Below are 12,197 nucleotides of genomic sequence, written 5' to 3'. Positions count from 1 at the left end.
AAGTTTTTCATTGCTGTGCCATACCATTGAATATTTTACATTTATTGACTTCAATTTTGAGGGAAAGAAAAGTATTTTCTGGTTAAACTCTGATGGTCTTCTACTGACAGCATTTTCACAGCCTCCCTAAAACTTTGAGGTTTGTAAGTATGGTTTACTTACATTCACCCATAGAGGTCAATAAGTCAGTGTATTTACAACAGTAGGATTGAGTTCCCTACTTCTGTGAAAAAGATGTATAGAAGAGAAATCTGTCTGAAGATCCTTGTAATTGACAATGTAAAAAAGAGTTCTCATTGCTTTTCCTCTACATGTGAAACAGCAACCCAGACAAACGTATTTTGCTCTAAATGCCACAGTACTTTTCCAGTAATTGAATTTTGCAAAGACTGCAGTTCAGCTTTGAGAATGGTGATTGGGCACAAATTTATTCTGACATCTACAGATGAGACAATACATCAGGGCATGCAGGTTTCAAGAACAGAAGCAAGCATGACAATATCTTCTGCATATGTGGATTGACCTTAGCATCAGATTTAGAGGGAGGAAAGTGGTGAGGGCAGAGATTTTGTGCTCTGACAAAGAGAATATCCAGTATTGAAGGAGAAAAATGCTGAAAGCTTCAGAATATGTATGATCTTGTATAGCCAGAGGCTTTTACAAATGAGTTAGTTATGAGTGTGCACATTTAGAAGTCTGAAATAGGCAGTGGAGCATGCTGAGACTGCAGATTGTGAATGAACTAAGTAATTTGCATTCTAAAAATGCTGGGGTTTGGTTTCAAGTAGATAAAATGAATCACCAAGAAATTGATATTCAAAATCCGGTGTTAATGAGCCTTTTTCGTACATGCACCAGTAAATCTGGCAAGACTGTTAGAAGTCTAATGGTTACAATCTGAATTTTTCCTAACAATGAATTTGTTCTTGTATTTGTAAAGGAAGTTTGAAAATTTTTCTAGAATTACAGCAATTAGAATCATCGATAGAGGTTTATTTCTATAGTACGAAGTGAAGTAATTGAGTGATGGCTGGATTGTTTGAGATGTTAATAGAGAAAACTGTAAGCTAGATGACATAATAAGAGTTTATAATTTATGTCTAAAAAGTAAAACCAGAAGGTTTAGTGGTGCTTTTAAAAGATCTCAGAACTGCATTGCTTTGGGATAATTCCTTCTGTTTTCCTGTCAGTAGTTTTTCTTTATAGCCAGAGTTTAATGAAGTAGAAACATGAATGGCACAACTGAAGGGTTATCTTAGGAGAAAAAAAAAAATTAGCATTGCTGTCCATGTGTCTTCAGGCTACAGTTTTCTGAAACTGTTTAATTGAAGGAACTGTGCTTAGCTTAACTGTCATTTAATCAGTTTTGTTATTTGATTTAGCTTGCTGGTGCTGAAAAGAACCATCCATAGAAAATCTTAGCAGGAAGCAGCAGTGATTGCCATTAGTCCTTCTATGACCCTGAAATAGTCATGTTGCTATTTGATGGAAGATGCTGTTTTCCCTTCTTCTCTTGCAGTGGATAATTTCATAGCTGAATGAGAGGGATACAATCTGATGATACGGATTGCTATTGGAATACAAATCAGTGCAGATATCTTAAGAAACTGTTTATTTTGAGATGATCAGATGCATAAGGAATTCCGTTCCCTCAAAAATTGCTTTGCTTTCTTTAATAGGCGCCTAAACCTAATTATTTGGAGAGCACTATCTCAGGAGGAAAGAGACAAGTAAGCTGTTACCTTTTGGGTTTCTAACTGACCTCTGAAAGGCTGGTCATAAGTATTTGATACATTTTAATCACTATTTCTGTAACGAACTGGTTTTATTTTCAAATATTCCATAACTATACCTCACTTTCAAAAATGTATATGTGATATGGAGTAATATTAAATTCTAGACCTCCTTCTTGCAGTGCTGATTATTTTTAAAGGAAAGGACTTGCATTCCATTTGAATGGTGCTGGTCTGTTCTTAATCAGTGTCAAGTGGCAGGGCCTTGCGAGGGCAGCACGTCATTGCCTTTGGCATCAAGGTAAATCTCTCATCTGGTAAAGAGCACTTCAGTGGCTGGTTTGTAAAGATATAATAAGCGCCTTCACAGCATGTGCTGGAACTGTGTATCACACTGGGAGTTTGTACTACTTTAACTAGCTTGTTTCTATATATTGATTTCAAAAACTAATGACTGTGTAAACAGGACTGACATCAGTGAAGTTAGCATCTGTTTACTTCAGAGAATAAAGTGAAGATCAATTAAGGAAAACTGAATTGGCATGAAATATTCTAGGCAGAAACTGGGAATAAAGAGTAGAATGCTTTTAAGAAGACTTAAGCTAATGAGCAAAAAATGCATAGTTCTGTTGTCAATAAGGAGAACTAAAACCCCATTCTAGTGCAGAGAGGAAGTGAAGGCTGTTTATTAAACAAAAGAACAGCATATTATTAAAAAAAAAGAAATAGATATCTGTTGACAATGAGTTACAGAGTATAGAAAATTGACAAGGTGGTATCCAAGATATTTTATTGTTGGTAATGTGTGGCCAATTATGTATATAAGGAAAAAAAACACCTACCAGTTGTACAGTCTGTTGATAGAGGAGTATATTAAAATTGTTGATACTGGTGCATAGAGATTGAAATATTTGATCCATTTCTTTTCTAAATTTACAATTTGAATGATCACATTCATATATTACAAAAGGATGACAATGTACTTTCAAAATCATTAGTAATCTGAAGTGAGAGGGTAACGAAGTCTAACTTGGTCACAGGAGTCCTGAAAGAATTGGTTAAGGAGCAATATGATTCACTAGTATGTATTAAAAGGTTATCTCAAATACTAGGGAAATTCAGATTTACTAGAGAAGTTATAATATTGTGTTTGTGTTCAAAATGGTTGAGAGATCCAACTCAGGAGATAAATTAACTTGACATTGATTATAGATGAATAAGTGACTCTGAGAACAAAATCTAGGTAAACGATGATACCTGTCAGTATAATTTCAATACAAAATGGTTCCTAGAAGAGAAGAGAGATGTGCAGTGACAAAGAGTAGGGCAATATCATGGACGTCACTACGGTTGTATGTGTTGGTAAGACAGACACTTAAATACTTCCTCCAGGTCTAGGGTACACATTTTTTAAACGCTGGAAAAGCTGTTGAGAAGAGCCACAGGAATGATTTGAATACTAAAAAGAAGTATGTTACTTCCAATTGGAGATTTAAAGAATTCTACCTATGCTGGATTTGAGGGTTTTTAGTTTGGTTTTATCAACAAGATGACTGTGTCTAATTCACCTTTCTATGTATAAGTACCTTCAGTGTGTAGGTTCAAAATGGCTCTTTAATCCAGTGGACATTGACATAACCTGAACCATAGATGGAAGCAAACTCCTGATCATTGAGTGACAATTGAACAGTACAGGAATGACAGGAATAAACAGCAGGAGATTGTATCTTTTTTTTTATGTGTTCAGTCAAGACTTATGTGGCAAATCAGGACTTAACAGGCATCTAGATGCTTTCCACTTTACCATAGCTGCTGCTCTAGAAGAGCCAAATTTCTTAGTTTCCATAGTTTGTCAATCATATCTGCAAGTTCTTTATTGATGCCTCACATATTGTAGGATATCTGAAATGACACCAAATATCTATGCGCTGCCACTTGAATTGCTCTGTAGACGTCTTTCTATGAGATATTGTTAAGACAGATGTGATTGTTTAACTAAACACAATGGTAGTTGGATAAAACACAAGAACTTGTGGTATGCAGAAGATAGATTGGATGAATCCGATGTTTTATTCTGCTTTTAAGCTTTGTGATTCGATTTATAAAGTACTGACAAAATTCAAATTTTTCCTACTTGTGATTAATATTTTTTTTTATTTATTTTTTTTTAAGATTTAAAAAGGATGGGCCAGTCCAATACATGCAGCATAAAGAAGCTTTGCTGGAGGCTTTAGAGAATTTGGGATGGCCAATTTCCTATGAAGATGTAATATTATTAGAAGATGAGATACTGGCAGCATTAACGTATGCACAACAAGCCTCTGATCTTCAGGAAGCTGTCAAAAAGGAAACTGAGAAAAGCTCAGAATCACACATAAGCAACAATAAAAAGGTAATAGATATTCCAGATATTCCTCTTCAGTATGTGCTTCTGGAATAATTTTGTTCTGTGGAAATAGCTGATAAAGTAGGTGTTTAACATGATGTTATTATATAAATGGATAGAGGAAAGAAGGTAGTTAAAAAGAGAGCAAGCTTTCACTGACTTTTTGGAAGTACCAGCGAAGCAGAAGTTCTGGAGCTGAGAGACAGAAATGGAGCCTCTTAGAAACAAATCTAAGCAAAGTATCTTTACCTCCTCTGCAACAACAGTGGAGATATATATGAAAGAAGGCAAAGAAGAGATAGATGAAAGGCAATTATGATACAAGATTTGTGGTTGGGTTAATATCTGATAAAAAGGACTGAAAGACCTTGTAATGTTGGAGTAATTCACTCTAATCTTCCATGGTATCTTTCTTCTAAGAGAAAAGATGAAAAGAAGGGATGGGATTCAGCTTCATATTCGGACACTGAAATTTAGCTATCCATACAACGTAGGCATACATGAACTGGTGGCTAATCTCACAGTGTTGTGAACAGAGACCTAGTTGACAGTCAGTGGCATCTGGAAGGCTCTTTAGCTCATCCTAAAGTGTACATCTACTATTGATTAGCAAAAGTGCTCTCTCCATTCCATTAATACATTATCAGAAAGTAGTCAGCTGATCTGAAACTGTGACTGAAGTTTGAGATTTTTGATTGATAAAGATATACATCTCTCTCAGATGAACCTCTGATTTTACCTGGAAAGCTATTAGACATTTAATGAAATACTTATGGAAATACATGAAACAAGAAGTATAAAAATAATACTAGTAAGTTATTTTAGGCTGCCCTGTTAGAAGACAGAATATGCTTTTTCATTTTAGCTTTTTCTGTGGTGATATGTATGCTTAAAAAACATATCTTAGGTTACAATGTTGCATTCTATTATTATTTTCACTCTTTCAGGATATTCTTGAAAATGAATTGATTCTAGCTTAATGGTTTTGTCTTCAAGTTATGAACATGAATTCTCGGGCAAATAAAGAATAGTCTTTTAAGTTTTAAAAAGCAATTTAATTTTCCCCAATGAAAAGATTTCTGTATACACTGTTGATGCTTTAAAATTCAAGGTACTTACTGCTGAAAAAAACAAACCATTTATCTTATTTGGTTGCAAGTTTTTTCATCTAATATACTCAGGAAACAGTGCTTCACTGGGAGTGCTGCTGCCTCTGCAGAACTGCTGTCTAGCTGCAGTTGTACTAGGATAATATTAAAATAAGCTCTCTGGGAAACTAATAAAAAGGAAAATCTTCTCTTGGACCTCTAAGTTCTAATGAAAAAAACAATAGATATTTCATCAGAAAGCTCATATATTAATATATTCTTTCTTTTTTTTCATCATTTTATATCACTAGGAGAAATAACTTTGAACTTGAAGGTGTGGTTGCCCTAGTTGCAATGAATGCTGAGGAAAGTCCTATGCTTTGTATTATGTAAGAAACATAATAAGATGATCATAATAGTGGTTTTTTGCCCTGAAGTATGCATGTATACATATACAAATATGCATATATAGATAGATACGTATACATCAGTTTGGAGGGGTAAGCTAAGTGAAACTCAAATGAGCACAGTGCAAACCTGCACTGTGAGTTCTCAGCAATGAATAGGAATGTGCAATTGGAATTTACAATTGTAGATTATGCCAAGTATCCATATACTCTACATAGCACGTCATGCCTAGAAATGTGCCCAGTATTCTTCAAAAAGGCAATCTTTTGTTTTATTTGACATTCCTTGACTGAGATATACCTGTTTTCATGATGCGCTGTGGCATTTTACATACTATGACATAAGTTTCAAAAAAAAATTTGTGTTAAATTGAATAGAATATATTATGATAACACAGGCCATGTATGAAAATAAATTATTATGGGCAGGATCACATTCAGTTTTTTGTAATCTTGAAGAATTTGCTCCACTAAGAATGTACATTTGAAAACATTTTAATGTCTTCAAAAAACAGGTGATTTTGATTTATTTTACATTAGTCTGAAAATATTACATTGCTCATACAGCTATTTTGATTATTGATTTACCTCTGCCATACAATGTCCCAGTACAAGAGCAGCAGAAACGTGTTCATGTTTCATTTGTTGACTGTAATTTTGCTGTTGCCTTGAAACAACCAATGTGTGCTCTCGGACATGATGTGATTAACATTGTGCAATCACTTATCCTGAGTCAACCTGCTTTAGGAGCCTAATCAGAGCACCATCTTCAGCAATTGTTAATCTGCAACTGAAAGGCATTAAGAGTGAGAGGCAGAAATGCAGATGTAATTAGAGTTCTGTTTATGTGGCAGAAAAAACAGTGAAAAAAAGAAGGAAAAAATGGGGAGCCTTTTAAAAATGCTGTTGGCGATTTTTGTAAGTGTGATTTCTGTTTACAAAATGGGTATAAAAAAAAAATAAACTGCCAGCTGAAGTACATTACAGCAAGGAAATAGCTGATTTGGCACTGAATGAAAATTGTCATTGTGAGGTGGTAGAAAAATCACAATTATCCTGGAGGTCTACTCAACGAAGCAAACTTTTAAATTTCCTGCTAATTTTTTTTCCACTAAATTCAAAATGAAACTCCTTAGTTTTTAGCTTTTAAGGGTTCCTAATTACCTTCACAACTTCTTAAAAGAATTACTAATCCTTTTTGGATGTCCTTGCTATAGGAGCTTTCTGTTTAAGCCTACAACTGAATTAATGGTCTGGTTATCCTCCCTTTGTGCTCTGACCTTCTCTGGGAGTTGTGTTCAGGATGCTATGTTTGCACGTGTCTGTGAAAGGTAGGGTATGCCAGAGCCTGGTTGATGACTGAAGACATCTAGTGATGCAGGAAGTAAATGCTTTGGGGAATGAGCAAACACATTTAGTTATTATCAGACAAAATATAGAACAATTAATGTTGACTGTTACCTAATTGGAGAGCTAATTGTAGACTGTATTTTACTCAGCTTACTCAGTTTCTTTTGCTGTATAGATTAAAACATGAATTTTCAAAAATCTTCCTCTTCAGGCTGACACTCAGCTTTCATCTAAAGATATTAAAAATGAGGAAAGTACCATTTACTTTTTTTTCCTAATAAGTAACTGCTTTGACTTAAAATACTGTATCTGTTTTCTATTTTGAACTTGTCAGGCATAACAACTCAACCATCATTTCTTATTATGTTTTTTTCTCACTGAATTATAAAGCTGTTTACAACATGATGGCACTTAGTAATAGGACTTTTTCAGGGTCCCCTATCCACTTCTCATTAGATCACCTCAGCTCTAGTAGGGTCATGGCATTACTATTCTCCAAGCATGATAGCTTCCAGAGCAGTATGGTGCATTCCGTTAAAGGCTGTAACATTTTCATGTAATTGTTTCTTTCCCTAAGTGTCACAGTCTGGCCTTTGAGAGTGATGGAGAACATTTCAACTCATGCTAAATATTTCTGGTTTTGCATATGAATGGGTTTCAGATTCTGCAGAGAGATAAAGGTGCCTTCATTGCTAAGGATCCATTCTCATTAAGAATATACTTTTTAAAGTACTCTGTTTCCCTTAGGATGAGCTTGAACGTGCAAGGCTTAGGCTTTTTTGTGACCCTGTCGAATGGTCGCCATGTGAGACAAGCATAATGTGTTTTGTAAAGCATGTTTATTCGGGTGGAAAGGGACCTCTAGTGGCTCATTGAGTCTATTCTTTCTGAAAAATGTGTTTCATATACAATTGATTTCATTATTCCTAATGAAATATTTATAGCTGAGACCTGATTCTTTACAAGAATGGAAATTCGGGATCTCCCTTGGCAGCTTCTTCTGTTTCCTAATTCTTAGACTCCTCATTCTTCCTCACTGTTTAAGGATCACTAATTGCTGTCTGTTGATACCTTTTCTGCATTCATATGTTTCCTAAACAGCTCGGCAAAACCTTGTCTTTGTTGTTGTGTCCCTTTAGGGAGACAAGGGAAAACAAACATCCCTAATAGCGTAAAGTAAAAACAACAACGAGGAAGTTGAAACTACCTAGAAACGTTTGGTCAAATTCTCCTTTGTCATCAGCGAAGTAAGCTGCTGGACAGAGAGCATGTAGCTAAAAAAAAAGTTAGACTTTTTCATAAAAATGGACTGTGGTCTACACAGATTGGGCTTGTTGCCACTGACAGCCTGGGAAAAGCAGTGGCTGCTTGGCTCTGGAGGTGTCAGGATTGAGAAAAGCCAAAGATACACGAAGAGCCAAGATACGTGGAGATCTGTGGATAGTCTTGCAATCTATTCTCACTTGCAGTAGGAAAGTGCAAAAAATAATCGAGAGGAGATTTTCAAATGCAGCAGGTATTGTCAGGGGGAAACAAAGTCTCCTTTACCGCATGTGGTTTGATGCATTGCCTTCAACAGAAGCAGAGCTAAACAGGGTGAAAATCCCTGAGAATCAGACGGGGCTCTTTTGTAATAAAAACACTGGAGAGCGATATCCCAGAAATGAGTGCTCTGACAGTGGCTGGGTCAGTCGCGCTGAACATCGAAAAGCTGTAGGGAAGGTAGAGGAGACGAATTTGAATTTAGAAAGTATTTCTGAGCCACCTGAATTTTGCAGGGTTCGGTGTCCTCGTTTGAATGGCTGTGCAGTCTTTAGTATTTGGATTAATGCGGAGTGCTGGAAGTTACCCAAGTAATTACTCAAGCATTACAAATTAGTTGATAATAAATATTCAGCAGCAGCTGTCCCTTTGGAGCCTGAGGAATGAAGTGAATGGTTTACCCAAATACCTTTTTGTGTCTGTGGAGCTGTAAGTCTTTGGACTCAAATCAGCCTTTGTTAGGTTGTACTTCAAGCATTCAGTTAAGCCGTGTGATGAACCTCTGGTTTAGACTGTGTCTGAAAAACAGAAGTGTTGATATAATTTATATTCTATAGGGGTAAAGAATAAACTAGAAAAAACACACATCTCCCATTTAAAATATCCCTTTGCTTTTTTGTATGTGTGCTTGGCTTATTTTTAGGACTTCTTTTTTAGGGTTGTTTGTGATTTTTGGGTGGGAGATTGGAAAAAGAGTTTGTGATAGTTATAGTGAAACTGAGAACAAACAATTTAGTCAAAGTTATTCCCATCTTTTCCCACATTATTGCCTGTTAGGGAAAATAGAGTATCAAAATCTAATATATCTTTTTAGGAAGAAAAATGTCATCAGACAAGGAAGCAGATCACACACACCCTAGCAAGCCATACACACCCTTCAAGTTTTTGAAGCCTGTGAGTTATGATTGTTTTTCAGAACAGGGTGCAGATATGTGGCAAAGTTTGAGATTCCAAACTGTATGTTTTTGTGATTCAAAGGAACTTGCAAATTGTTTACGAGGTAGGCAAATAAATATGTGTTTTAAAAATCAATGAGGAAACAATGATTTATTTAACTTTGCATGCATACAATTTATATTTAGAAACATTATTGAGAGCGGTATGGAGAAAACAATGGCCTTTTCCAAGAATTTATTTGCTTTTGTTGTAGTAAATATAAATTACATTGTTATTCTAAAGAGTTATTAAAATGTACTTATAAAAATACTGGGATTATAGACTTTTTATTATTAGAAAGAAAATGTTTTTATATCATCAGTTTTTTTAATTTTCTTAGAAAAGCAGAATACGAAGTGTTCTTTCACATTCTGACATATACACGTAATACCCCGGTCCTCCCAAAACTTCCTTTAAGAGAGATGCCCTGAATGGGAAGAAATTCTTCTAGAAGAAAAAGTGATTCAGGAACATGATTTACTTTAAAGGCAAATAACACTGAGACTCTGTAAAATTTTAATGTGAGCTATCAAAGGCTTTAAGGTAAAAGATTATGATGACTGTAAAGTCAAGCACGCAGAAGCTTGGAAAGCCCAACAGTGTATTTTTACATAGAACCACTTGTGATTCGTAAGTATTTGACTATTTTTCACATACTGCGTCTCCCACAGCTCCCTGCCTCAGTTGTTGTGTGAGATCCATCGTGCTTTTTGCATTGTTAATTCAGTTACCACTAATTGCAGCCACTAATTTCAACTAGGAGTTGAGTTAGTCTACATACAGCCAGTCCCGTTGGTATTTCAGTTCTCACTGTCCAGTGCATGGTCTCCCGGACTTATTTATGAGCAATTCAACAGTAAGCTCCTGTGTTCTGTGTGGCTGTGGCACGTTACAAGAGCTGTAGTCTGGGGAGTTACCCTCCAAAGTGGAGAATTAGCGTATGAAGAATCCAAACTAGCAGGGCAGAATGATGGACAGTGGCAACTCTGGAAAATGTGGTTTAATACTTTCCTAAGCTGGAATGTTGTAAAACTGCTGAATATTTTAAATTTTAATTTACAATTTGTAAATAAACATTTTTTTTTTCTAGACAATTCAAGGGTTTTTTTGCAAACTTTTTGGTTCTGTATCTGATTTTTTAAATCAGTCATTCCGTACAGTGAGGTGCTTTTAATGAAAATAAGACTATTTGGAAGACCCACCTATCTGGACAAAATGAATGTGTAGAGCATCTTCGCTTATTCTGCAAAGTCAGTTGATTTTTCCTTACCTCATCCTTGAATACAAATTACACAACTTCGTAAATTTTTTTCTAGGAAAATGGCAGCCAGAGCCATAATTCATCAAGGTAAATTTCTGCCTGAACACTTGAAAAGATAGGTATTATTATGACCATGTAGAACAGCATTTTGTAATGAAAACTCTCACATGATCTTATTATCCATGAGTGCTTCCTGTAATATCCGTTCCTCTGTTCGTAACTATTTTGAATGTTTAAAATAATTCCAGTTTACCGTGAATTATCTGCAGAGGTCATAACATTACATTGCCTAAATTTTTAATTAATTCTAAAGATAGATTAAGGCTGACTGACTTAGTTGTTGTTGAAAAAATAACTGTATCAAATTTCAGAGACTTGAAGAAGAAATTGGGAAGTCAAAGTCTAAAAAAAGACAAAAAGGCCTCACGAAAGGGACTCACAAAAGGCAAAAGGTGATTGCAAGATCAGACATCACAGGATTTTATTATCCAGGTATATATTTTTTTCCACATTTTAAATATTTTTTAGGTTTTTTTAATACTGATAAAATATTAATTTCAGTCATAATTAGCTACTTCTACTGTAATGAGATTTGATATACGTGCATATTAATGAAAAATGAAAATATATCTTTTGTGTGTGCACATGTATACATTTATGAAAAGATATACATTTTATAAAGTGATAATGCAATGGTACGTTTGTATAGGAAGAATATGGAAGGAAATAGTTTTAAATAACTGAGTATCTGGGAGTATCAACCTATTCCTCTTAGATGTCTCCCTTGAATGTTTCTGTTGAGCTTTTGAGAGAAGACGAGCTTTTGCATATGTTTAAAAGCTTTACTAAATGCTTCTGCCTTTTTTTTTTTGAGTTTTGAGCCAGAATGATTAGTAGGTAGAATTGTGTTCCGTTGTTTCATAAAAAAAAATCATGTATGTGTTTATTATTGTCTTACCTTTACTTGTTTGGGTTTTTAAATTACATATTTTTAACTGTGGTAATAGTTTCATTGTGTCAACAATCATCCACCTGATCAGTTTACAAATTTGAGACCTAATTTGAAAATTATTCTTCATTTTCTTTTGATGGCACTATTAAGAATGGTTACTAAGACCGTATTTTTTTTTACGTACAAATTTCTCCATTGCCTTAGCACAGCTTAGCCTAGCTAAATGAAAATGAAGAATGTATAGTTAGACACGTTTGGCTTCAGTGATGTGTGACAGCCTACAGGATTTAAAAAAAAAAAATCCACAAGAAGGAAAAGAAAAATCCTTTGCATATTTTATGATGTTGTTTTTTAGGAACTGTGATAAAGAATATCAGTTCTACCTGTGCAGTAGTTGACTTCAGCAATGGGGAGACCTGGACTGTACCTGTGAAGTTCACTCTACCTGTGGGAGGTGCAATGCCATGCCCACTTCTGCAGGTGAAAAATTGTATTTTTTAATGACAGCAAATATGAAAACTATTTTTTTTTCCATTTGATCA

The 12,197-nt window shown here is 35.0% G+C and overlaps 1 protein-coding gene across 1 annotated transcript in view; it reads left to right on the top strand.

The window, feature by feature from the left end:
- VWA3B (von Willebrand factor A domain containing 3B) overlaps nt 1-12,197 on the top strand; it is a 71,278-nt gene that overhangs the window by 48,749 nt on the left and 10,332 nt on the right. Inside the window, exons 20-23 of the mRNA XM_086615752.1 lie at nt 1,680-1,730; nt 3,906-4,125; nt 11,075-11,195; nt 12,011-12,135. Of these exons, the coding sequence (XP_086471878.1) occupies nt 1,680-1,730; nt 3,906-4,125; nt 11,075-11,195; nt 12,011-12,135 (517 nt within the window). The remainder of the gene's footprint in view (nt 1-1,679; nt 1,731-3,905; nt 4,126-11,074; nt 11,196-12,010; nt 12,136-12,197) is intronic.

Source organism: Tauraco erythrolophus, chromosome 1, assembly GCF_009769465.1.
Source record: "Tauraco erythrolophus isolate bTauEry1 chromosome 1, bTauEry1.pri, whole genome shotgun sequence".
Lineage (NCBI taxonomy): Eukaryota > Metazoa > Chordata > Aves > Musophagiformes > Musophagidae > Tauraco > Tauraco erythrolophus.
Note: the sequence above shows the minus strand (reverse complement) of the source record. Positions and strands in the feature narration are given on the sequence as shown.